At 37.2% G+C, this 27779-nt stretch overlaps 1 protein-coding gene across 1 annotated transcript in view; it reads left to right on the top strand.

Moving 5' to 3' along the window:
* The window catches only part of SMCHD1 (structural maintenance of chromosomes flexible hinge domain containing 1), a 94009-nt gene that overhangs the window by 39257 nt on the left and 26973 nt on the right, over positions 1-27779 (top strand). The window contains exons 18-31 of the mRNA XM_075494435.1: positions 1121-1198; positions 1279-1398; positions 9363-9507; positions 9721-9817; positions 13035-13107; positions 14811-14950; positions 15981-16115; positions 16995-17222; positions 17935-18083; positions 20011-20099; positions 21237-21355; positions 22072-22239; positions 23470-23595; positions 27133-27212. Coding sequence (XP_075350550.1) covers positions 1121-1198; positions 1279-1398; positions 9363-9507; positions 9721-9817; positions 13035-13107; positions 14811-14950; positions 15981-16115; positions 16995-17222; positions 17935-18083; positions 20011-20099; positions 21237-21355; positions 22072-22239; positions 23470-23595; positions 27133-27212 — 1747 coding nt within the window. The remainder of the gene's footprint in view (positions 1-1120; positions 1199-1278; positions 1399-9362; positions 9508-9720; positions 9818-13034; positions 13108-14810; positions 14951-15980; positions 16116-16994; positions 17223-17934; positions 18084-20010; positions 20100-21236; positions 21356-22071; positions 22240-23469; positions 23596-27132; positions 27213-27779) is intronic.

Raw genomic sequence — 27779 nt, 5'->3', positions numbered from 1 at the left:
CAGGGTTTTCTCATTTGTTCTCTTCCAGGATCCCATTTGTTTTATTGTCGTCTTTTGTGTATCACTATTCACAGAAGTACTAGACTTTCTTCGTTTCCTATAGATAAATTTCCACCTTAGATTATCTATCTATTATTGGGGCAATACAAGAAGAAAGGTGTGCATCTTGCATAATACAGACTTTCAGTTTAACTTGGTGGCAGTTGACGCTGCAATAGGAAGACTGCACTCACTTGAGAAGTTGTTTTCTCAGTGTTAGTAACCACCAAAGGTGGAAAAAAACCCAATATAGAAAACTGAATTAGCTCTTACTACAAAACGCAATCAAAATTTATTTTAATAACCAATATTCCAGAATTATACATTCAAAGAAATACACCTAAGAAAGTTGACAACTGTTACTTGATCTTATGTATGCAATTTGGTGGAAGAACAGGGTCTGAAACAGTTGTACTAAGCTATAGAACAATGTATAGTTTTACTGCATTTCTTTTTTATTCTGTGTAGTCTTATTGCAGTCACATTCTGTATTTATTCTAAATTATGTTTTGAAAAACAAATATATTAATGCCTCTTGAAGTTTCAAACAAAAAAATCTTTATTCCTGTATTTATCTTAGGTTACAGAACCAGTCACTAAAAAATTGCCTTGAAGTTTCAGTGTGTTCTCTTTTTATTGCTGCAGAGGAGTTTATAAAGACAGATACAATAATTTGGATTAAAAAAGGAATGTTCTTTTTTCCTCGACTATACGTTCAGTCAGCTGCACATTTTTACCATTACTCCCATTTAAGCTAATTTGTTATGGTCATTTGTCAAGTTGATCAGTTGCCAGTGTGGAGTGCACAGCCTACAAGTGCTCAAACTTAACGGGGAATATATAACCAAAGAGCTAATAAAGCTCAACTTCACAAACCTGCTGCTTTCAGTTTGATGTGTCTGAGGCTAGCAATGTTAAATTTAAATGAGATTAGGTAGAGAATTCTTTTTTTTTTTTTACTGTGATCAATATGATTAATTGTGAAGCTGAATTTATTGGATTTAGAAGTGATAATAATATTAATCATTGAAAAATTATGGTGTAAAATCTAAATACATGTAGCTAACTGTTTGTTTTGCAGCACCTACTGGCAATAAAGAAATAATTTCCCATATCAGTCAGCATGGAGGCAAATGGCCGTACTGGTTTAAAAAAATGGGTAAGTTCACATATGCAATATTTTCAGTTCATTTATAATTTTACTTTTTGCTTTCTAACTGTATTTGTATTTCTGTTTAGAAAATCTTCAGAAACTTGGGAACTACACTTTGAAACTGCAAGTAGTATTGAATGAAAGTAATGCAGACACTTATGCAGGAAGGCCTCTACCATCTAAAATATTTAAATTTACTATTATAGGTAAGAATTCCAGTTACGCCAATTTTCTTCTACTTTTAATGTTTCAGTTTGATTCATTGTATATTAAAATTATTCATGTTTTAGTTGAGAGGTAATTTTCAGCACTGAAAAGTAGCATTTGCATGTCAAATGTGAAGTATTTTCAGGAAAAAATAATTTTTTTGTCTAATAGGTTTTGATCTCACCTGTAATGTTTTGGCTCTGCTATACAGTCAGTTTTACGAAAAAATAAAGTGTTGACGGAATCAAAAGCTTTTTCCTGATGTGAACTTTCCTAAATGTTCTTACTAAAAATAAACTTTTACTTAATTAGAATCACCCTTTTTCCTCATGCCATTGGCATAAATATTCTTTCATAAAACTAGTATTCATTAGTCCAACTTTCATGTGTCAACTACAGAGAGATACTCATTCAAAAACAGGTTATGCATTTAAAACGTGCATGTTGAGATTGAAGTATCTTTTTTTTTTTTTAATTAAAAGAAGAAACCTATGCAAAACTAAATTCTCATTCAGTTATAATGGGTTTGTATCTTTGGATTAACTGTCATAAAATACTTACTGGATTAACCATCATAAAATACTGGAATACCAGAATAGAAATAATACTGTTAAATATGCCTGATGTTACTCTATCTTGCCATACACTCTGGTATGTACGTACGTGGCCTAAAATAGTATGTGACTGATCATATCTTCCCAAGAAAATTGATAGATGCCATTTTTAATGACACACTTGTTTTGCCTCAGTCTTTACTAGTAAGACCAGTTGTTCTCCAGGTACCCAGCCCCCTGAGCTGGAAGACGGGGACGGAGAGCAGAATGAAGCCCCCATAATCCAAGGGGAAACGTTTAGCGACCTGCTACACCACTTAGACACACACAAGTCTATGGGTCCAGATGGGATCCACCCAAGGGTACTGAGGGAGCTGGCAGAAGTGCTCACCAAGCCACTTTCCATCCTTTATCAGCAGTCCTGGATAACTGGGGAGGTCCCAGTTGACTGGGGGTTAGCAAATGTGATACCCATCTACAAGAAGGGCTGGAAGGAGGATCCGGGGAACTACAGGCCTGTCAGTCTGACCTCGGTGCCAGGGAAGATGATGGAGGAGATTATCTTGAGTGCCATCACGCAGCACATACAAGACAGCCAGGTGATAAGGCCCAGTCAGTAAGGGTTTATGTAAAGGCAGGTCCTGTTTGACTAACCTGATCTCCTTCTATGACAAGGTGACCTGCTTAGTGGATGAGGGGAAGGCTGTGGATGTTGTCTACCTAGACTTCAGTAAAGCCTTTGACACCATTTCCCACAGCATTCTCCTGGAGAAACTGGTTGCTCATGGCTTGGATGGGCGTACTCTTCACTGGGTAAAACACTGGCTGGATGGCCAGGCCCAAAGAGTTGTGGTGAGTGGAGTTAAATCCAGTTGGCGGCCAGTCACAAGTGGTGTTCCCCAGGGCTCTGTATTGGGGCCAGTTCTGTTTAAAATCTTTATCAATGATCTGGACAAGGGGATCGAGTGCATCCTCAGTAAGTTTGCAGATGACACCAAGCTGGGTGGGAGTGTTGATCTGCTTGAGGGTAGGAAGGCTCTACAGAGGGACCTGGACAGGCTGGATCAATGGTCCAAGGCCAATTGTATGAGGTTCAACAAGGCTAAGTGCTGGGTCCTGCACTTGGGTCACAGCAACCCCATGCAATGCTACAGGCTTGGGGAAGAGTGGCTGGAAAGCTGCCTGGAGGAAAAGGACCTGGGGGTGTTGGTCAACAGCCAGCTGAATATGAGCCAGCGGTGTGCCCAGGTGGCCAAGAAGGCCAATAGCATCCTGGCTTGTATCAGAAATAGTGTGGCCAGCAGGACTAGGGAAGTGATTGTCCCCCTGTACTTGGCACTGGTGAGGCCGCACCTCGAATACTGTGTTCAGTTTTGGGCCCCTCACTACAAGAAAGACATGGAGGTGCTGGAGTGTCTCCAAAGAAGGGCAACGAAGCTGGTGAAGGGTCTGGAGAACAAGTCTGATGAGGAGTGGCTGAGGGAACTGGGGCTGTTTAGCCTGGAGAAAAGGAGGCTGAGGGGAGACCTTATTGCTCTCTACAACTACTTGAAAGGAGGTTGTAGAGAGGTGGGGGTTGGTCTCTTCTCCCAAGTACAAGGGATAGGACAAGAGGAAGTGGCCTCAAGTTGTGGCAGGGGAGGTTTAGATTGGATATTAGGAAAAATTTCTTCTCTGAAAGCATTGTCAAGCATTGGAACAGGCTGCCCAGGGAAGTGGTTGAGTCACTATCCATCACTGCAGGTATTTAAAAGGCTTGTAGATGTGGTGCTTAGGGACATGGTGTAGTGGTGGACTTGGCAGTGCTAGGTTAACGGTTGGCCTTGGTGATCTTAAAGGTCCTTTCCAACCTAAATGATTCTGTGATTCTCTGAAGGAGTTTTATTTCTTTTTGCTGAAAAGACTTAATTTCCAGGGAAAATAGGCATGTATTTATGAAAAAGGGTAAAGCTGTAGACTAGTTTGAAGTTGCTTTCTGTCCAGAAATAAGAAACACAATTCGTTTTGAAATTATGAAGGCGTAATATGTTATCTGTAAATGAGATTTCATAGGATTTAAAAAAAAAATCTGTACTTTTGATTCTGTAGGTCGTAATTCATCTTAAAGAAAATCTGTTGTTATTTAGTTGCTACAGTAATTCGCAAAAATATATGCTAACTATCGATTATACATCCCATCCCCTGCTCTGTCTTACCACCAAGACTCATGCTTTTATGTAAGTGTGCTTGTATATAGTAATCAAAAAATTTGTGTCCTACATTAAAAAAATAGATCTTCTCTTGGTCTCTGGCTGTCAGTCTCCAATTCAAAAGGAAAAGTTTTGTTCAGCCCCTTTTCCATGCTGTGATTTTACTTTTTTCTGAAGTGGCAAAAACCAAACTGAAATTAAACTAGGAATGACAGGGGAGGAAGAGAGTTACCAGCAGCCCTATGAGGGAGTGATGGACATGGTTGATGAGCAAAGAGCCTGGAGTGACGTGGCAGAAGAATCACAAAATCAACGAAATCAACAAAATGGGGCTGAATTGGGCTCACCTCCAGCATTTGCATATATGTGAAGAAATCCCTACAATACACCATTATTGAGAAATGGCCAAAACCATTTCTGGAAAATCGGTGTGCTTTGGTGCCTCTCTGAACTGCATGTACACTAGTGCATGCAGCATGGGGAATAAACATGATGAGTTAGTTACAGCAGGGCTATGATCTTGCTAGAATCATGGAGATGTGGTGGGTTGGCTCACATAACTGGAATGTTGCAATAGATACAGGCTCTTTAGGAAAGACAGACCAGGAAGACAAGGAGGTGAAGTTGCCTTTTATGTAAGAGAAGCTGGAATGTATGGAGCTTTGCCTGGGGATGGATGATGAGCCAACTGAGATCTTATGAGTGAGGATTAAAGAGCAAACCAGTATGGATGACACTGTAGTGGGTGTCTGCTATAGGTCACCTAACCAAGAAGAACAAGTGGATGAGGCCTTCTACAGTCAGCCAGAAGCAGCATCATGTTTGCAGACCCTGGTCTTTGTGGGGGACTTCAGCCACCCCGATATCTGCTGGAGGGACAACACAGCAGGGCATAAGCAATCGAGGAGGTTCCTAAAGTGCATCAACAACAACTTCCTGACTCAAGCAATAGAGGAACCAACAAAGAGAGGTGCTCTGCTGGACCTCATACTCACAAAGAAGGAGGGGCTCATTGGGGATGTGAAGGTTGAAGGCAGCCTTGGATGCTGTGACCATGAGATAGTAGAGTTCAGGATCGTGAAAGGAAGGAGGGCAAAAAAGGAAGCTCACAACCCCAGACTTCAGGAGAGAAGACTTTGGCCTCCTCAAAGATCTGTCTGGTGGAGTTCCATGGGATAAGGCCCTGGATGGAAAGGGGGCCCAAGAAAGCTGGTTAGTATTCACAGATCACCTCCTCCAAGCTCAGGTCTAGTCCATCCCAATGAATAGCAAGTCAGGCAAAAATGCCAGGAGGCCTGCTGGATGAACAAGGAGCTCCTGGCAAAACTCAACACAAAAAAGAAGTATATAGAAGGTGGGAAGTGGGGACAGGTAACGTGGGAGGAATACAGAGACACTATCCAAGCATGCAGGGATGGGGTTAGGAAAGCCAAAGTCCAATTGGAATTGAAACTGGAATCCCTGGCAAGGGATATCAAAGGCAACAAGATGAGTTTCTATAAATACATAGGTGACAAAAGGATGACTGGGATAAATGTGTTGAATGAGGCAGGGGACACAGGACATGGAAAAGGCTGAGATACTGCGCACCTTCTTTGCCTCATTTTCAGCATTTTCAGGAATCTCAGGCCCCAGAGACCAGTGGAAGGTCTGGAGCAAGGAAGATATACCCTTGGTGGAAGAGGATCAGGTCAGGGAATACTTAAACAAACTGGTCATATGTAAGTCCATGGGCCAGGATGGTGTGCACACATGAGGCAGAGGGAGCTGGCTGATGTCAGTGTGAGGCCATTCTCAGTAACTGAATAATCATGGCAAGTGGGAGAACTGCCTGATGATTGGAGGAAAGCAAATGTCACTCCTGTCTTCAAAGAGGACAGGAAGGAGGACCCACGGAACTACAGGCCAGTCAGCTTCATCTCAATCCCTGGGCAGGTGATGGAGAAACTAATCCTGGAAACCATTTCCAGGCACATGAAGGGCAAGAAGATCATCAAGAGTAGTTAGCATGGATTCACCTTCTGTGATGAAATGACTAGCTTTGTAGATGAGGGGTGAGTAGTAGATGTCTACCTAGATTTCAGTAAGGCTTTCAGCACTGTCTCCCATAAGATCCTTACAGAGAAGCTGATGAAGTATGGGCTGGATGAGCAGACAGTGAGGTGGATTGACAACTGGCAGAATGGCTGGACTTGGAGAGTGGTGATCAATGGCATGAAGTCTGGTTGGAAGCCAGTAGCTAGTGGTTACCCCAGGGGTTAATAGGGTCAATACTGGGTCCGATCCTGTTTAACGTCTTCATTAATGATCTGGATGATGGGACAGAGTGTACCTTCAGCAAGTTTGCTGCTGACACAAAACTGGGAAGAGTGGCTGATACACCAGAGAGTTGTGCTGCCATCAACAGGGACCTCATCAGGCTGGAGAAATGGGCTGATAGGAACCTCATGAAGTTCAGCAAGGGGAAGTGCAAAGTCCTGCACCTTTGGAAGAACAACGCCATGCACCAGTACAGGCTGGCGCCCAACTGACTGGAAAGCAGCTTTGCAGAAAAGGACCTCGGGGTCCTGGTGGACAACAGGGTGAATGTGAGCCAGCAGTGTGCCCTTGCTGCAAAGAAGAGCAACAGCGTCTTGGGCTGCATTAGGAGGAGTGTTGCCTGCAGGTTGAGGGAGGTGATCCTTCCCCTCTACTCAGCACTGGTGAGGAGGCCACAACTGGAGTACTGTGTCCAGTTCTGGGTACATTATGTTACAACACAGAGACATGGACATACTGGAGAGAGTCCAGCAAAGGGTCGTGAAGATGAAGGGACTGGAGCATCTCTCATATGAAGAAAGGCTGGGAGAGGTGGGGCTGCTCTGCCTCGAGAAGATTCATGGGGATTATATCAATGTCTATAAATACCTGAAGGGAGAGTGTAAAGAAGATGGAGTGAGGCTCTTTTCTGTGGTGTCATTGACAGGACCAGAGGCAGTGGCCACACACTGAAACAGAGGAGCTTCCCTCCAAACATCAGGAACCACTTTTTCACTGAGAGGGTGACCAGGCACTGGCACAGGTAGCCCAAGAGGTCGTGGAGTCTCTATTCTTGGGGATAGTCAAAAGCTGTCTCGACGTGGTCCTGGGCAACTGGCTCTAAGTGGCCCTCCTTGAGCCAGGGGCATTGGATAACATGACCTCCAGAGAACCCTTCCAACCTCAACCATTCTGTGAGCTTTTATCTACAAGGGGGATGGGGAGGAGGGAAGACAAAAAAAAATACTTCTTTTGCATTTAATATTAAAAAATGGATATTTTCATCACAAGTTTGGGAGGTAGAGCTAACATCTGTTTCCAGAAGATGAAGAAAAAATAGATGGTTTTGGTAGCCTCCTATTTTTTCCACAAAACTAGAGGCTTTGAATGCAAACCCTTTAGGCAGAAAAGGATTTTTTGTAGCATATTCTTCTAAAAGCTTCTGCAAAAGTATTATTGGCAGAATAGAAAGAGGTATTCTTATATGATAATACAGAAAAAATGTTTGGCATTACTTGAAAAGAGTAATTATTTAAACATATGTCTGAAAACCTGGCATTGAAGTCTCAAGATACTTCTGTGAAGTTCCAAGAAAAGAAAATAAAAAATTATCTTTTTATGTGAATGAATACATAAATTAACTTTGTCTGCTCCTTCTTTATCTCCTTATCAAAACAAAAAGAGAATCTTAAAAAAGTTGCAAAGTTGCATTCACCATTTAAAAAATTCTTTTTCAATAGTATTGTGGCTTTCCCCAGCATGGCAGCCTTCAGTTAAAGGTTCTTTCGTCAATAACAATTGAAATGAACAAATCTCCTCGGAAAGGAATATACACTCTAAAAATCTAATGAACTAACAGTTTGGTACTTTTAACACAAGGGGTACCAAAAGCAACTTTTGCTATCTGTTGCTGCTTTTTTGTCTAGTCAGAAGATATTTTGACATTTTTAATATCTTCAGTCTTGAAAAGTGAGTATTTCAGGTCTTTATTTTTGCAATGTTTTGTGTAGTCTCAGAGGCAGCCATAAATCCTCACACTCGTTATTCCAAAATATTAACATTTGTGTGACCTTTTCACAGATTCTAAAAATCCAGAAAAGAAGAATTAAAATCGAAACTGGAATCAATAGTTTTTTTGTCTGAGAAACAAATTATTTTATTTCTCTAACAGCAGGTTGTTGCTCAGTGTTTACAGTTCTTCATGGGAAGCTTAAAAACTATCATAAATGCCAGTTAAAACTGAACTTCCTAAGTCATCTATAAGTTTTGTGGGTTTAGTTCAGACACATTCTTTTGGTAGTTATCACTTTGACAATGCAGAAGTTCTTTTACTGTTATTTTGTCAAATCATTTTACAGTTTTATCATTCACTTGTAAATAAAATGGTAAACACTGTAAGGTTGAGGTCTTTTTGTTGTTGTAGTAACCAATAAATAATTTTGGCCAATACAAGGTAACATTTTCCCTCTCCCCATGATTTTCACATCTCTTGTGCAAAAGCAGCTCCCTGATAATGACACCTGTAGGTAGTGAAAGTAGTTGTTAACTTGAGTCCAGAATAATTTGGTAGGATATTTATCTACCATTTAGCTCAGCACTGTATTGCTTCTTTTTTCAAAGGCCACTTGGCCAAGACAGTTTGATTCCACAAAACATTACTCTGATTTATAAGCTCTCATTTGTACTGCTCTGTTTGGTCTCATTTTTTAGTGCCTAATTGGAAGCAGTCTAACAGGGCCAGATTTCACAGGAAGGGTGCACTCATGTTTCTTTTTCAAATACTCGTCATTACTCATCTTTATCTCTCAAATTTGGGATAGTTGTAGAACAAAAATGTTTTGTTGCATAAATGATTTTATTTTAACAGAATTAAAGCAATCAAATGTTTAAGAAAAGCTGTCCGCAAGGAACGTGTCCACTTTCAGGTGCTGTATTGATGTTCTAAGTACTTAGGAAGTTTTGGTGTCCTGTTATGTTTCTTATACCGTAGTCTACTGCTATTGTGCTTTAACTATTGTTTTTATGTTAGTGTAAGTTAAAAAAAGGATCAATCAATAAACCATGATTTTGGTTACAACAATATTCTGAACAGCCTATTTACTTTGAGGCTGAAAGCCACTTGATTGAACTGCAACCTTAATTAAGAAAAAGCCAATGAACACACATAATTCCTTCTAAAAATATATTCTTCTTTTCTCTTAGAGGGCAAACCAGAGAAATTTTCAGTGGGTCTTTTGGAGCTTCCTTTTCGAGTTGGAGTACCTTTTAATATTCCTTTGGAATTGCAGGATGAATTTGGTCATGCAACACAGTTGACAACTGACATTAAACCAATTCTTGAAGCTAGGTAATTCAACAATCTCTTTTGTCCTTTCTTCATGTGACTTTAATATAGTAATTCTTTGGGGTTTGTCCGAGTGGTATAGTGGATACTTTTCACATAAATTAACTGGCATTTTTGCTTTTATTTCTGTAACAATATCTGAAAGTTATCTTGTATATTAAAACACTGTGTTTATTTTTAAATTGATTCTGTTTTGTTTTCTATGTATTTTTCTAGTGGATTGACACTGCAGTATGAAGAAATAACTGTGGGAACAAAGTGCATCATTAAGGGTGTCACTGCTAAAGGCTGTGTAAATAGTTGCCAGGGCAAGGTAGGCTAATGAATAAACCTCAAGTAACATATATATAAAAAAAAAAAACCACAGAGCAAATAATTTTTGTGTAAAATGGTTTGTCACATAGTTTTATCCAAGTTTGGTCTACACTAATGACTACAGATATTTCTTGGGATATTTTCAAATGATCTCTTATAGCTCTACCTGGAGCAATTTGTCTTTCCCACAGCTTCACTCTGTTAGCTGCTGGGACGGGGCTGAGCAACACATGGGGGTGTGGTAGAGTGTACCCAGCATGCTAAATCAGCTCTCTTAGTTTAAACTAGTGCTGAAATTGGTTTAAGCCAAGTCATCCTGGTGACTTTTGCACTGAAATAGCATAGGAAGCACTGAAATATTTCATTATTGTAGTTGAGGTGATGAGTAGTAATAGGTAATACGAGTGGTAACTGCTTGAGCTTCTCTAGATGTTTCCAAAATGCTGTTTACGCTTCTGTAGCAAATATATGTCATCCAAATCCAACCTGTAACTGATGGATTCTCAGCACCTAATCAAGCTGCTAATTTACTGTAAAAACAAAAACATATGTTACATGGTAAAAAGATTTCTTTCATAAAACAGATCTTAATGCTTCTGATAAATACAGATTGGAATATTTAAAAAAATAATTTTAAAATCACATATATGGCATAATTACACAGTATTTTAACCAGGTCCTAATCATTTCATTTAGTCTTGCAGTCTAGCATAGTAAAGACAAAGCTAGGAACTGGGGTAGCTGAAGATACCTCATTATACTGTTGCTATTGTTGCTTAGAAAAAAGCAAATAATGTTGCTGGTGGAAAGGTGTGTAAAGAGAAGAGGGAGCATATATCTGCTTATTGAAAACTGGAGGGTGTTGAATGTAATACATTTTGTAGGTAAAGCTCAGAATTTAAGGTGAAGGGCAAGAATAATGACAGAAGATAGAGGTGGATTATGGGAAATAAATCGTGTAGGAGCAAAAGTGCCAGGCTGTGGCAAGGCATAGATTTGGTGAGGGGCAAGACCAAGAGTCATTTAAGGAACTTGCAGTACAGAAATAATACCATACCATAATAATGGAAAAGAAGGGGTGTTATTTTCTCACGTTGCTTAATTGCATAAAATGTTGGAGGCAATACAGGAACTGGCACTGAAAGTAGCAGTTGTAATTTATATGAAAAAAGGACTGTTTAAGATGGTAATGAAAAATAATGGCAAAAAGCAGGATGGTGGGACAACAGACTAAAAACAACAGATAATTCTAAAACGTAAATGCAGTGTAATTTTCAGTGCTTAATTTAACATAAGAAGCAGAGAAGAACATTGGAGGAATTTTCAGCACCTTAAAAGTTGATTTTGAAATGGTAGCAGAACAGCTAACATCTCAGAGAAACAGCTAGTAATAGGATTGTGGAAAGAATTTAGAAGGAGAAAGTGAATGAGAGAACAAAAAGGAAGAAATGGAGAGCATGGAAAAAATTAAAGTTGATGTTTTTCAGAGAAAGGAGTAAGGAAAAAAAAATGTCGAAGGAATAATCATGCCAAATGGAGAAGAGAAACTTGATTGAGATAGGAAATATAGAATATCAGTTGTCAATGAAGGAAGCACTGATAGAGAAGAAAGAGAAAGCAGACTTCATTTACTTCTGTAGTCACTGATTTAATTCCACACAAACGAGTCAAGACGGCGAGAAGTATGTTTTGATTGTGGGTGAAATCAAAGAGAAAATTTTAAGACAAGTGTGTAAGCAATATAAAGAAGAATGCTCCCTTACAGGATTTTGAATTCAGTCTTTATTATTCTTTTCATTTTAAAGTACTGCAGTATACATAGAAGGAGACTTGAAAGCAAAAGGAAAGTAGATAAAGGGATCATGAAGGATAAGGGAAAAGAAATTCCCTAGAGGACACAGATGTTGAAAGATTAAAAGGAATGAAGTTAAAGATGTAAACTGATTAATTAGAGGTAGAAAATAGTGCAGTATTAAGAAGAGAGTATTAAGTAAAAAATTAGTAGTGCAGAAAAGGGGTTGGAACTAAAAGAAGGGGAGCATAGGAGGAGTGTCTAGTGCATGAATACAAAGCTTGATTGAAAGAACAGCTGAAGAATTCAACTTACATTAAATGGCAGCTATCAGCTATACTGGTTTCCTATGTTTTTATTTCCTACTTTTTTTTCCCCTTCTTTTTCCCCTTTTTTTTTCCTCTCTCTTCCTCCCCCCACCCCAGTGTCCCAACATGTAACTTTAGTATATTTTGCCGTCCCCTTTTCTCATGATTCACCATTTTGTTTAATGGGGCTCCAGCTGATATGTGCTGCTTGGCTTGCAGGCAGACCAGTATGCTTGGCTGGCTGGTCAGAGTTTTCATGCAGCTGTGTGACCAGCCATCAGCTGGGGAGCTCATGTGTTTGATGTGGCTGCAGTTGTGATGCACCTGCCCAGGCCTCATTGCACTTTCTGCTTCTCTCACCCATCAAACCAGAAGAATTGCCTGATTGTTTTCATCCAATCTACAAGGTGTTAATGTTGCACATACCCTGTCAGGCATGGGAAGGGCATAAGCCAGGATTATGAAACTAAACCTTTACAGAGGCAGCATTTCTGAACGTGTAAAAATGAGAATTCGTGAATTGCAACTAAATATTCTCAAATATCAAATATATAAAATATGAAATTCACATATCTGCAGTGCAACTAGTTTTTTGAAGTTGGAGCTCTTAAGATTATTGATTAGACTGCTTCATTCCCTGATTTTAATGTGAAAATCAGTTTTAGTGATGCGGTTCTACAGCAGTTGTTTTTCTTATGGCCTTATTCAAAGATGAGATGGATAGTAATTGTGGTGCCTTGCTTCAGGCAATTAGCTAAGGAATAATGAACACAGAACTTGCAGACCCTTTCTTTAAAACTACTTTTTTTGAACTGATACATCTTTTTCCCCGCTAAAGCAGCCTCTAAGCAGGAAACCACAAGTTATGATAGCTGCTTTTAATCGTTTCAGAACCATGTAGTTTAAAATGCAAATCCTGGAGTGAACATCTCTGGGAATAATAACATGAAAAAGACAGATTTTAGTACAGGAAAAAGATCTTGATTTATGTAGCAGTGCAAGAATATTTGGATAGACTTCTGAAATTTACATATATATGAATTGACATGACTATGTGAGATAATTTATGATCTGTTTTTGTTTAAGGTTAATATTTAAAATATTCTTTTCATTAGAACTTTAATCTGAAGGTTACTCTTCCTGGTTTGAAAGAAGACACACAAATCTTTAAAATAAGATTGCAGCCTGGTAAGTATCCTTAAAATATTTAGTGAATTTCTGTCGAACTTTATTCTGACACTATTAATGAAATGCTTCTTTTCCCAAGAAGGTAAAATATTTAGTGAGGCATAAAAAAGGATACTCTAGCTCATCCAAATGATGACTGCAACTAAATAAAGCTAAGAGCATGTCATTCTTGGCAGGAACAACATCAAACTCACAGCCCAATCTTGGCTGTTTTTCTAGCAGCTGGAATTTGTCTTCTTACTTGAGACTGATTTTTCTCTTTTTTTTAAATTATTTTAAATCTTTTTCTAACCTAGCACCATTGAATGAATGAATTTCTTATCTTCTTGATTTTCTTCAGCATTAAGCCCTTTGACTTGTACTAATCTGCATTGACCTGTTCTCCCTGTAGAAAACATCTTATGAATGAGTAAGTGCTCATTCAGTTTCTTACCCCAGCAAAGGGGGGATGCTTTGGCAGTTGGGATTGTGTCTGAAATTTTTAGTGTTACGGGTTGACTTTATCATAGTGCAAGAGAGGAATATAGAAGTCTGTAAGTACACCTCCCTGACCAGAATTTCATGTTTTGTGGATGTCTTGATATGAGGATTCCTTTATATGATACCTGTTATCCCTGGTTACCTGGGGTTTTCTGGATTTGGGAGATAAGGTATAGTTTGAAGGCTGATTTTTGTCCTCCGAGATTACCAAACTTCAGGCTTTCCCGTCTCATTTTGCAGAGAAATTGTGTACTTCAAGCTTTGTTAGACCAACAGTATACAGTTTATTCCATTATTCTTTATATTTTGAGGAGTTAAGGCTTCATGTAGAAAATGGAGTGGAACGATCTGACTTGAGACAGATTGTATTGTGTATTGCTTAGTTACTTACCTTGGGCTGAAGGCAACTTCTATCCTTCATTAGAATCTTTTGCTTTTGGCAGTGTAGAGATGCATCACTACCTCTTTCTTCTCATTGGACTTATCCTTGGCTTTTAAAGCTGTTTTTTTGAGGAAGGAGTGAATAAAAGCTATTTCAGTCTTCCTGTTCTTCAACCAGTGAGTTTGAAATGGAAGTTTTAATGAATGATGCATAAAGGATGTTTCTAAAAAATGGCCTTCTTTGTTCCTTCAGAACTTGTCTTTTCATAGTAATCTATTACTTACTTCTCTTTTTTAAAACTGAAAAATAATTATATGTTCCAGGGGGTAGACTTCCTTGAATAGCTTCACTGTACTATCTAAATAATGCCAACAAAATTTTCTTTTGCTTTTCTTTGCATGCAAGTTGTGGCTGTGGTGGCTTTGGTAATTAAACTGCTGCACGTCATGATTGATCAGATATCTCCACATTAATATCTTTGGTTTTAACATGTCAGGAGAAAGCTCCAAGTTTCTTTTTGATGAATGTGAATCTGTATAGTATGTAAATAGCACTATATCATGTGTTTATACCTGGTATATGCTCAAGTTCATCATGTTTGTCTAACTATTCCTTACTGAATTCATTCAAAAGATTGTCAGGTGGTATGTATTGAAGGACAGGAAGTGTGTGGAACTTCTTGGCATAAACCAATACACTTGAATTGGTGTAAATGGTTTGTTACCACAAATATCTTGGTAGCTTGGCTTTAAAAACTTTTTGAGATAGCAAAAACTGAAATCCAGTGTCTCACAAGTTATCTAAAATATAACCACTGTTCTGTAATTGTACATTTTTACAGGCCCTCCTCGTCAACTGAAAGTAAAACCAGATTCTGAAATTCTGAAGATTGAAAATGGTACAGCTTTCCCCTTTCAGGTTGAAGTACTGGATGAATCAGGAAATATAACAGCACAGCCAAAGTTGGTAGTTCATTGTAAGGTAACCTGCATTTTATTATGTGTCATAAGGATTTTGATACTTGCTTTTTAAAGGGCTGGGAGAAGAGCCTATTTTGGCATCTAGATAGAATTTATTATCTTCAATAATGCTTTTGGAGTTTCTGTAGTTTGGTAGCCATAACTGTGACTCTCTTGCCTCATCTATTATGAGTCATTCAGTAAATTTCAGAATCAGAGGAACCTGGCCTTAGAAATGGAAGAAAAAAAAATTATGTGAGGATATATAGCTACAATTTTAAGGTATTTTAGGTCCTATTTGCCATATACAGTGCTAAAATTTGTTCAGGAAAGAAACTTCATACAGCTTGCTTTTTTATGATTTTTTTTTTAAAGACGAAAATGCAAGTCTAGTGCCTAAAAATAATATTAGATAAGACTATTATCATAAGCACTTATCTAAGTTCAGAAGGGAATGCAGGTGTTACTGTGGCTTTTAGAAGTAAAAAAACTTTTGCCCTTTTGGACCTAGTATTTTTAACTCAAGAAACTGACTTTTCCAATTCTAGTGAAATCAGTCTTCCAGCAAGAACAGGTGAAGAAAGAAAAATATGTTTTCCCACTGCAAAATAGCCTGCATTCCATTTACACTTTGTATGCATACATTCTCTTGCTGTAGACGGGGTCTGCAGTAGTATGATGACATGTTGAACTTGATATTTAAATTCTGTTTAATGTGTGACTTTTAGAAAATTAATAAAAAGGAGGTTCATTTAACAACTTACTTGAATTTATTGCCATAATGGCAAAAGAGACTACTGTTTATGGGTTAATACAAAACTGTTGAATAGATAGTAAATTTTACTTCTATAACTTCTTCCTTTCTCCCACACATCTCATCACCTGCAAAAAAATACAGGTATTGATCTTGCAGGCTTCTGGAAAATTGAAATCTATCAAAGTTATCTGTAAATAATGCTTTATATATTTGGACTGGTACAAATAATAATTTCTGGAATAATCCTAGTAGTTCTGTAAAAGAAACGTGACATTTCATTTTACATTTTAAATAGTTTGTAGGTGCTTCAAACCTTCCTGTGTATTCTGTGGACTGCAGTAATGCAGGAACAAACATTTTAACTGGTCCAGTTATACATGTACAGAATATCAAGAAAGACCAGATGCTGAAAGCAAGGATTGAAATACCTGTAAGTATTGATTGGGATGTTTGGATGAACAAAAGATTGAAAACAGTTTATTGTACTGTCTTGCTAGTGTACTGAAGTCTTTTATGAATCAACTTAACCCCCAAAAGTTACTGTTGAGTTACCATAAGCCTGATAATCAGGTGGCTGCCCTTTTTCCTTTCTGGGAAAGCATAAAAAGGCAAAGAATTTTTTCCATTTTTTCTTCACCTTTTATTCTTCATTTGTGAAATCCCTGAAGTGTTTCAGAAATAGGCATTATTTCTGGGATTTTTCTTCCCCTTTTTACTCCCTGGATCCTTCTGACAAATTGTCTTCATTGCATAAACATTTAGAGCCAGAATAGGTATAGCAACATGTTTCCCAAAACTTTAGTGAAGAAGGATGCATTTTTTCAAAGGTTAAAAGTCAATAGCTTTTGTAGCACTTCAGTCTTAAAGCTCTTGAGGTTTGAATTTTTGAAATGCTGTTGAACATCCCAGTTCTCTGGTAGTCAAGAGAGACACACTGTTGGAGAAAATAAGACCTGTGGTGTTTTATCCTGAAAAATGTGTAAACAAATACTAATATGGCAAGATGACCTATGTGAAAGGATACTTATGATTACTCTTAAGAAGTATTTTGTAAATTGTATAACACAGTACTTTTGGAATAGAAAACATTTTCTAAATAGCTAGCATCAATTCTAGCACCAGTTAAAAATTGTAAGTATTCTGGCATATCCTTTTGATTTACTTCTGACAAGTCAAGCTGATTTCATGTTTGGATGCCTGGTCACACCTGGTAATCCAAAGTAGTGCCGTAGGCTATTATGGGGTGATATTTATGCATATATGTATATTTAATATCTTAATTATTTATCTTTTTTTTTCCCATGTATAGAGTTGTAAAGATGTACCACCAGTGGAAAAGATTATTAAACTTCTTCCTAGCAGTCATGTGGCAAGACTACAAGTCTTAAGTATGGACGGACAAAAAGCTATTCAAATTAAACATCAGGATGAAATTAATTGGGTTGCTGGCGATGTCATGCACAACCTTATATTTCAGATGTATGATGAAGGAGAAAGGGAGATACACATAACTCCAGCTGTGGCAGAAAAAATCAAGGCAAGTACTTTTCAGTAAACAGCAGCATAATATGGGGGAGAGATACAATGGTGATTCTCTAAAATCCATAGACATCAGACTACGAAATAATATTCCTTAAGACTGTGTTATTAAACATGGGAACTTCACTCTCTGCTTAATAAATTTTTAAAAATAATTTTATTAAAACTGTGTCCTTAATGAGATAAAGACATTTAATGAAATGTTAAATAATGCCTCAGGGTAGTATTATGAAAAGCAGGTTAGTAATTTCCAGTGCTTCTAAACACAATAAAATAATTCTGACATAGGTATAATTCTTCAGATCTGGGGTTTTCCCAACACTTAGGAACCTTGAATAGGCACGTTCCTTCATGAAGATTTGCTTACCTATCTTATCCCTCTGTCTGTGTACATATGTGGAGCCTAGTACAAAGGTAGAGCTTCACCAAATATGTGACACCTTTTTTGGTGAGGTTTTCCAGAATCAGATCTTTCCTAACTCCAGATAAATGAGAGGAACTTAATGTTTGTTTTGTTTGGGGTTTTTTGAGAGTAATTTTCTGTATTTGGGAAGATAGCATTGGTTACTGTTGGGAAATGCACAGGCTTTCCATTGAAGGCATCTATTGCCTTAATGTTACTTCAGCATATTTAGAATGACCACAGATGTATTATGTAGCTAGTCATTAATAATTTAGCTTTTGATTAATTTAAGAAATTTTAATTTTAGGTTAACTGGACACCTAGAATTAACAGAGAACAGTTGATTCAGGGATTATTACCTGATGTGAAAGTACCAACATCAGTAAAAGATGTACGTTACTGTCTAATTACTTATCTTGATGACCATGTGTCTTTGGAGAGTGCGTTCACAGTCAGGTTTGTTCATTTGAAATACTTTTTTATGAATTACATTGGTGGCAAAGGATTGTAGATCTGTACTTCGGGGTAAAAAAAATCTTTCTACAGAAGCTGAAGTAATGAAAGCAGTTGGCAAATTAACAGGGGAATGTAGGTTTGGTTGGGTCGGTAGGGGTTTTTATGCAAATTGTTTGCAGATGAGAACGTTACCTATGTGAAAGACTCCCTCATGATCTGTTTGTATCCAGCCCTATGATCGCTTTTGTAAGTATACATACACTGAAGAATATTATTGCTATCTTCGAAAACTTTCAGTAAACATTAGCTTATAGAATAACTAGTTTTACTGAAGGGTCAGGTCACTGGTTACCAAAGAGAAATATCGCTATGAAATTGTTACCTGTACAGAGGTTATTACTTTGAAGCTAAAGATAGTATTTATCCAGCCAAATGCTGGATGCCTGTGTCTCAGTCAAAAGTGACAGGCTATAAATTGAACTTTAAAATTGCCTGTTTGTGACTCTTAGTGAGTCTAGGCAGCTAGCTCTACTTATTATATCTTTATAAAGTTTGTCAAGATGAATCTGATTCTAAATGACTTTAGTGTATTTCATGTGTTCTTAATAGGTTAAAATTAAGTAACTAGTTCACAGCACACTGATGCCAGGGGTAAATTTGCAGCAATTAGACATTTCACAGATCTGCAGTATAAAAAAAATTACATGACCAAGCATTAAAATTCTTTAAAATATTGGGAGCATAAAGCTTGTAAAAAGCTGTCCATGATGCAGCACTGTCAAGAGACAGAAAAATTTTCAGTTAAGTAGTATTTTCTGTTTTAAGAAGAGCAGAAAAGCAGACTGAATTAATACCTGTCTTCTTGAAAGGAAGTAGAACAGTGGATTGATTTATTGAATATTTTTAATACATTTTTCCTTGTCATTGGAAAGCAGTCTCAGATCAGGGAACTTCTATGTAGGGGTTATTCTATTCTAGGTGTCATAAAAATTAACTGGAGGTCGTTCTAATGGGATTTTTAAAACATCTCAATGTAATTTTTAGCTTAGAACACACAAAAGGAGTAAAAAACATTGTGTTGGATAACTTTTAAATCTTAAATAACTTACATGTTTGGGGAGCCAGCACATAACATATGTTAAACCTTCATCAAGTAAATGGAAGGAAAGGCTGAGATTGTTTAAAAGCACCCTAGAAAGTATTTTTAAGAGGCTAGTGTTAGGCATAGTTTAGGCTGATGACTTCTGCTTTATCATAGCAAAAGAGGAAATGGAAATCTGATTTTTCTTTTTTTTATAGTTGTTCATCTTCTCCATAATTTTTGTAATGTGCTCTGGTTTTGGTTTGCTTTTAAGAAAAAACTGTATCACTAAAAATTTTAAGCTATGTTAGTTGTAATCAGGTCCTTAAGAAGTCAGCAAATATTTTTGTAGCAAGGGAGGCTGTGATACCTTTGTATGTACATATCGGGATTAATGTTGATATTATAATTGGTTTTACAGTAATAGATGTATTTTAATATGTAGACAGTTGTATGTTACTTTGGCTTAGAGGTGTTGGGGATGGTTTTTTCAAGATTTAAAATACTCCAAACTTGAATTCTGCTTTATCTGGCTAATGATCTGATCTATGGTAAAATACTGGTAGGCAAGTTATTACAGATAAGGTAAAATCCCATAACATTGCTGTGGTTTGTTATGTAAGTAGTGTCTGATAAGCTCCTGCAATAAGGTTGAGGTGAAAGCTACTATGTGACTTGTGTGAACGTGAGGCTTGATCCTCTAAATATATGCAAGGATAAAATAAAAAAAAAAAAAAATTCTAGTCGCAAATGTGTGGTAACTGCTGTATGCTTTATCATGCCTGCTGTTATAAGTGATTACCTTCATGAGAATGATTGTAAGTCAATTTTCATATGTTGACTTAGACCACTTCCTGATGAACCCAGACACATTAAATGTAAATTAAAAGGACCAAACACACTGCAGATGGGTGAAGAACTACAAAGTGAAATTGGTGAGTATTTTCTTCAATTTCTTGTAAGATATGTTTCTTTTTCTTTGCAGTTTATTAGCCTGTTATGTATACAGATGTCATCAAGAGTGAGTTACCTTAAACTATTTTAATATAAAAAACAGGTTTACATTCTAATTCATGGAAGGATGATCAGACTTCTCTAATTGCCATACAGTTCTGGAGTTACTCTCTGATGAAATTTGCCTCTTAGTTTGTACATTGGGATATTCATCACACTGAGTTCAAATTGTTTGTAAAATTTTGTTTAGTTCGTATATTCTGAAATCTTACAGGCCATAACAGCATTCAGACTATTTCAAAGGCATGGACTTCAAAGTGAAACATTTTAAGGTTAACTTTAACCTAAGAGGAAGACATGTTAGGGATCAGTCTTCTCATTCTCCTTCAGTTTCTGAACACAGTTGCTATGTGGCATAGTAAGAAATTAAAAATTCTTACAGTATTTTGGGACATTAAAAGCTTGTGTGTGAGTGAAGAAAAGCACATAGGACAAACTAACAGGTTGAAAAACAGCTTTCAATTTTAAGATTTTTTTTCTTTTAACTTTATAGCAAGAAATAATCTTTTTATTAAAAAAAAAGTGGGAAGCACAAATATGTCATATGACTATATAGATACATTTTTTAATACCCTCAAGATGGGGGGATCTTGTCAATGTATATAAATACCTGAAGAGAGGGTGTAAAGAAGACAGAGCCAGGCTCTTTTCAGTGGTGCCCAGTGACAGGACCAGAGGCAATGGGCACACACTGAAACACAGGAGGTTCCCTCTGAACATCAGGAAACACTTTTTCACTGTGAGGGTGACTGAGCACTGGCACAGGTTGCCCAGAGAGATTCCGGAGTCTCCATCCTTGGAGATATTCAAAAGCCATCTGGACACAGTCCTGGGCAACCGGCTCTAGGTGGTCCTGCTTGAGCAGGGGGGTTGGACCAGGTGACCTCCAGAAGTCCCTTCCAACCTCAGCCACTCTGTGATTCAGTGATACTCATGTAAATTTTCTCTATATTGTGTGTCTATTGTATACATTTATATTCCATATGTTGTTTCATTAAAGCAGTTGCTGAGGTAGACATCTTAATAATCATTTTGTTCATCATAATCTTTTTTTACAGATGTAATGATTACAGATCAGTATGGAAATCAGGTTCAGACAGTGACATCTGTGTGTGTAAATTCCCTAGGAGTTTCTGGGCCTGGACTTGATAAATCGAATTTGAAAATAACTTGGCAGGTATTTATAAGACATCATACAGTTTATTTCTCTGTGGCCTTTGTATGGTAATTGCCTTAATTCTGTCACACAGAATCAAACTAAAACTGTGGAACGGTAGTCAAATCAAACACTAGTTGGTAAGCTGTGAGAAGATAGAGACTTAAAGCATTAAAATCATATGATCCTGTTCTAAGGATCATATAATACAGCAACATCTGTTTAAAAACCTTGTCACTGCTGCAGCTATACAATGTGGGGGCCACTTCACTTCATGCTTGAGTCAGATGTGCTTTGTTTCTAGTCCGTTGTTCTATATACTTTCTTCTAACTTGTTTTTAGTCTTTTCTTCTGCATTTGTTTATGGTGGTATAGTTGATTTTATGATCTTTTGAAGAACCTTCTAGAACAGACTACTGATACTGTCTGCCATAGTTTAATTTAAAATGCATTTGAAGTATGTTGGATATAACTAAGTTGTACATAACTCTTATACATTGAAAAACAGGTTCCTGAGAAATGCTTGAGTCTGAAATTGATCACTTCTTACAGAAGAAGTCCATTTAAATTTAGCAAAAGGAATAGAACTTGTTTAATTTTTAGTCCACTGTCTCACAGTAAAAACAGCAAATAGTGTCTAGCAGGCATAAATATTAAAATAGCATATTGAAAAAAATGAATAAATTATACTTCCCTTTATTTGTTCTTGATAAAATCTTCTTTTTATTTATCAATAGGAAAGTACTCTAACAATGAGAGTAAAAGGTATTCGGTTTAAACCTTGTTTACTTGGAAGCAAAGAATTGTGCTTCGCTTGGCGTGAATTTTCTGACTTTCTCAGAGTAAATTTAACTGCAGGATCCCCTGCTAAATTGCAGTTTGTGGATTGGCCAGAGTTAGAAAAGGTAAGTTCAACAGTTTTTGTTTGGAAAAAAACAGCGGGGTCACTAGTCAGCAGGTCTTTTATTTCCAGAGCTTTTTGGAGTACAGGATGCAAAGCTGAAAACCCTGATTTCTTAGTATTGATACTTCTAAAATTTGTCAGAATATGACAGCTCTAGAGACTTTTTTTTATTCTATACAGGATAACATAACACAAGCAAAATTAAGTATTTTGCAATCTGTCTGATTATATAGACTGTAGATGTGAAGCATTTTTCATACAATAGCTAACTAGATTAGTTTTTTTAAAAGTAAACTTATTTTGGAATAATCTAACTCATGTGTGTGTTTACAACACTGTATTCCTTAATATCTCTTCAACCATTTATTCTGTCCCATTTGCCCTTCTACAGATGTATTTTTCTTTTCTTTGGTGTAGCGATTTTACTGTGGGCTGGATCCTAACACCCATCTTCCACTGCTGTTTGCCAAAGATATTGTCCTTAACGGTAGTAACAGCTGGCAGCTTATCTCTCCTTTATCTGTTATTGGGGTTTTTTGATGTTTAGGATGTAGGAAGGCAGTCCCAAATTGTTTACAGTCAGAAAGTGGGGAAGGGAGTACAGTACTTATATCAGATGAAAAGGATGGAGATTTTTGGTACCATCCATATATTTGCTGGAAGGTTTTTTATTTTTTAATGTTTACTTTGGCTATTCAAGTGATAGTGCTGAAGTTGCAGCAGAAAGCAAAATAGGAGAGTAGAAGCAGGTAAAAGAAAATTGGATCTGAGTAGAGAACAGGAATAAAGATTGGCGTGTTGGGAAAATGGAGAAGGAAGTTATTGAAGAAAAAAGTGAAACAAAAGGTTCAGGGAGTATCATCGCTATATTTACTCTCTAGAAAGCTGTCAAAGCATATAAGAAGATAAAAGTTTTAGGCCATTTGCTCTTTCTACAACAAGGAAACTGTTTGATAAGCCTCTTCAGAAGCATGTCCTTCCTTTTAGTCACATCAACATGAGTAACACATGCAATTCAATTCAAGTAGTGCATTTTATAATGACAAGAGAATGTAAATGGGAAAACTCTAGAAATACCTTTCTGGAGTTTTACAAATCTGTCATGGTCTAGCTGTTATGGGAGACAAATACTATGGAAAAGGCAGACACTATTGCTGTGGAGATTCCTGACCTGCTATGAATGTCTGATATACCTAGAACAGAAAGTGTAACGCATTTGTATCTCCTCCAGCCTGTTGCTGTGATTAATGGTAGAGAATTGCAGAAGCCCCTTATTGTACAGCTGTGTGATCAGTGGGGAAATCCATCTCCTGAACCTAATGTCAAAATCAGCCTTACAAAGGGTAACAACTTAAAGGTAAGCATAGGCCTTATTATGTGTACTTTTGTTTAACGCAAATTTCTGTTGTCATGTCTACATTATCTTCTTCATTTTCAAGACATTTTTTGGAAAAGTGAATAAAATATTGTAAGGGCAGAAAAGAATAATTCATCTCATATAATAGTAGTGTCAATGAGTAATGTAAACAGTTCCCAGGACAGATTGCTCAGCTCCCTTTCATTATAACAATCACAAATATGACAAAATTCCTATAGTACAGTGTCCAAGTGTAATTAGTATACATTCTGTATCTTCTGCTGAACCTTTTTCTAAATTCTGTATGCGTACCACACCACCCCATCCCCCACTTTATCTGAGGTAGTTTACTGAATAATAATAATAATGATGATATGGTCCAAACTGGCAACCAAATCATTTTTATCTGGTGGTTCTTTGATTGTGGTTCCTGAATGTATGACTTACAGTCTGTATGTAAAGCTAGTCAACAGGGTTTGCTCCCTACCTGATTATCCCTGTGAAAAGCATTGGCAGTATAAACCAAATTAAAACAATGAGGATGCAGATCTAACCCAAATGTAAGTGGTTACTGTCCTCTCCATGAGTAAGGTATGAGTGTCAGATGGTCTGCACATTGGTCTGTATGAAGAAAGGAGTTTGACAGAATACTCCAGTCATTAAAATTTTGGTTCTTGTTATTGGAAAAAAGAAAGTCAAACTGTCAAACGTTCCTAACTGTCAGTGCAGAGAGTTTTAAATTGAGTGTGCACATTATCAATACAAGATATATTTGTCCACCTCTGGATATGACATTTTTTCATGCAGGGCTGGTCTTGTTCCCTTTCTGTTCCTGCTTGCCATGGATTTGTGTCCCTCAGTTCTCTCAGAACACACAGCAGCTAGGAACTTTCTTTTGCTCACCCCTCAAGAACTGTGCCACAGCCTCACCTTTTCCCCAATTTAACTGTGCTACTATTACTTATTTTTATTGGATTTTTTTTTTTTTAAGGAAATTTCTATATATCTTGAAAATTTTTCTTCTGGCTCTTTTGAATCTCTTGCCTGCGTCATAGTTTGGCATTTTTTTTGTTTGTTTGTTTGCCCCAACTACTGTCTTTATGATGGCAGCTGCAGCTCCTCGGAGCTTCTAGTTGTTCTTGAGGGAACGTACAACTTTGACAGTAACAGTGTGTGGTTGTGCTGCCTGATCAAAGAGATATGGTGGCATGCATGTGTCTTTTCAGATATTATGCCTTCCTCCAGGGAAGACCACCAGCATGTCTTAGAAAGTCTGCATGCTCTTTATCCAAGTGGGATGTGTCCAGGAGAAAGTGTTCTGAAAGCCAAGGTGGATCATTGTTATAATGTGTTTATGGCAGTGTGCTCTCCCAGAGCTTAACACCGGTATAATTTCTAAGAGTTACTTTCATACATTAGCAGAGCAACCAACTGCTCTTTGCTAAACAGGTATCAGATCAGTATGCATGAGTAACTTGGAGGACCTCTTCAGAGAACTGTCTTCCCTTGGCATTTCAAATACGTTGTATGCACAGTCTCCCAAAGGAAATGAGAAGCTTCTGGGAACTGAAATTGTCATATAAGCCATCTGTCTATATTTCACATCCTGTCCTCTAAGTCTCCTAAGCCTAATATTCTGCAGTTGCAGCATGCATTTCCTGTACTCCATTCTCTGTCTTACAGATCCAAAACTAAATGAGTATGGCTGAACAGAAACACTCTGAACTCTTATGTGCAGCTCAGTAGTGGAAATGCACAAAGCACTGGTTTCTGTAAAAATTAAAACTTTCCATTCTGGTGATGTACAGTAGTTTCAAATACGGACTTATTTTGTTGAGTTGAATATAGTCTCTGAAGAGGAAATGTCTGGCAATTTTCTTAGTATTTCTTAGTATATCTTTACAATGCTGCCTTCCATTTGAACCATTAAGCACACATTTTTTGCCATTGCCTTTCTCTAGTGACATGGTAGGATAAATTCATGCTCCCATAGCTGATCCATTATGAATCAACTTTCACAATTTTTTTTCCTAACGTAGTTTTATTCTTTTAACTTACTGACATGAGATTTGGGAAAGAAAATAATTTTGGAAGAAGACTGCCCACTTGAAGTATTCAAAAAATACTGGGTTTGTGTAAGTGGACACTAGACATTTAATATCCTGAAATCCGTGCTGAAGTAGCAAAGGGAAAGCAATTTAATGCCAAACACTATTCAGATAATGACAAACCTTTGCACCACATTGTTGCATTATATCATCAATGAAAACATTGATTTCCCTCGTTAGAGAGGTATTTGTTACAGAAGAACTTGGAATGTATCCGTGGCTTGCTTTGCTGTCCTCCAAACTTTAAAGCTAGTATTTGAGGTTCTTTTGATACATTGACAAGGTATTTCTTAGGTAAGGCTAAGGTAGCATGCACACACATTTGCAGAAGAAATAGCTTCTGCTTACTTTAAGAGTGTATTAGTATTCTTTAAGGTTCACACCTGTTTCTGTGAGAGGATAGGCATTCTTTATTTGCTACACTGGAGTCCATAGTTTCAAAAAATTGTGGTTGATGAGGAAAGTGAAGCGATAGCTTCTCTGCCATTTAACGTGTAAAGGCAAGTATGACTTAATGGTACTGCCAATCGTAAGGCTTCACTTTCAGTGTGGGGGAAGTGCAGCAAAGACAGGGTGCATGTAGAAAACACACCTTGAAGAACACCAGTGAGTTAAAGGGGAGTTATTTTCTAACAATGGGATTCAGCGAGAATTCCTTTAAGTCAATAGTAGAATTTATATTGACTTCAAAGGACTTAGAATCAGACCTAATTAATGTGCTAGGTAAATAGGAGGTGTATAAGGCATTTATGTTATTATCCTAAGACAACACTGACAAGAAGTTATCTATCATTATTAGCGTTTGATTAAATGCCATTTCTTACGGTATAGAGATTAGTTCTTGTTTGTCATTAAGTTTTTATAAATAAGGTAGTGTACTTCATCACTTGTCATAACACTTTTCTCTAGGTTGTCTAGCAGTCTTATATTTTTGGCAGTGGGACTACAGTGGGGGAAGGGGAAGAGACACACAGATGTTTTAGTTGTTTTTACTCGAGTTGTATAATTCTTTAATTTTTGCTACCTGGCAATCTGTACAGACTGGAGAAACACTGTAAAAGGGAATAAATAGTTTGTAGAAGGTTTTAGAATCTGAAAGTATACTCAGATTAACATGTGCTATGAATGACATGATAGCATCAGCAGCAATTAAAGAAATAACATTAACAAAATATTTGAACATATCAATGAACAAAAATATCCTAGTTCAGATAAAGTGATTGTCTTCAAGAACTGGCAGAGAAAATTCTGAGACTTCTTAATATTGTATTCATAACAGTGTATCTTTCCCTAATTTAGAGTGCAAAAATACAAAGAAGCTATTGCTCAAATGGAAAGACAGTATGCAGGCAAATGAGATATACATTTTATTCTAAGACTTGATACTCTTCTGTGTCATTGAAAGAATAAAAAATATTTTTTTTGACAGATTGTTCCTTCAAACCAGCAACATAAAACAGATGAAAATGGTAGGGCTAACCTGGGAGTTATTAGTATTCATGCACCTAGGTAAGTAGTGAAAACTATATGGAAAAAATCTGAATTCTGAAATGTCGCTTGCTAGATGTATTTAAGCTGCGCATTTCATAAAGTACCTACCAAGAATTAATCTAGAGCTAAGGTCAAACATTTATTATTTATATGCCGGTGGAAGGCCAGATAGTGAGCTTTAAGAAATTAAGTGCTTAACTAAATAAAATTCAATAGCTGCTTCTTTTGGTCTTCTGAGAAGCTGCTGCTCTAATTTTCTGAATCCTGTTTTTTCTGGTCGTGGTAAAACACAGCTTATAATTGTCAACCTGTACCTAGTGCAGATGGTGTCATAAACCACTTAAAATGTTTGAAATGTACAGGCTTTGGGTGACCAGATCCAGACACTATGCTTTCAAAGTAGGAACACATTTTAGGAGTGTTGAAACCCCACTTCCTCTGTGTGCTGGCCATTGTTTTAAAGGATTAGGTGAAGTGTCCAAAAGAATTTGAGAGAGAGATATATATATTTATTCATTTTTTTCTTATTTGCAGTAGAACTAATGAAGTCTCATTTCCTGCAGATGTATGTCCTGTGGCTCCTGC

This window comes from Mycteria americana, chromosome 2, assembly GCF_035582795.1.
Source record: "Mycteria americana isolate JAX WOST 10 ecotype Jacksonville Zoo and Gardens chromosome 2, USCA_MyAme_1.0, whole genome shotgun sequence".
Classification (NCBI taxonomy): Eukaryota; Metazoa; Chordata; class Aves; order Ciconiiformes; family Ciconiidae; genus Mycteria; species Mycteria americana.
The sequence above is the reverse complement of the archived record's forward strand: the minus strand, read 5'-3'. Positions and strand labels throughout refer to the sequence as shown.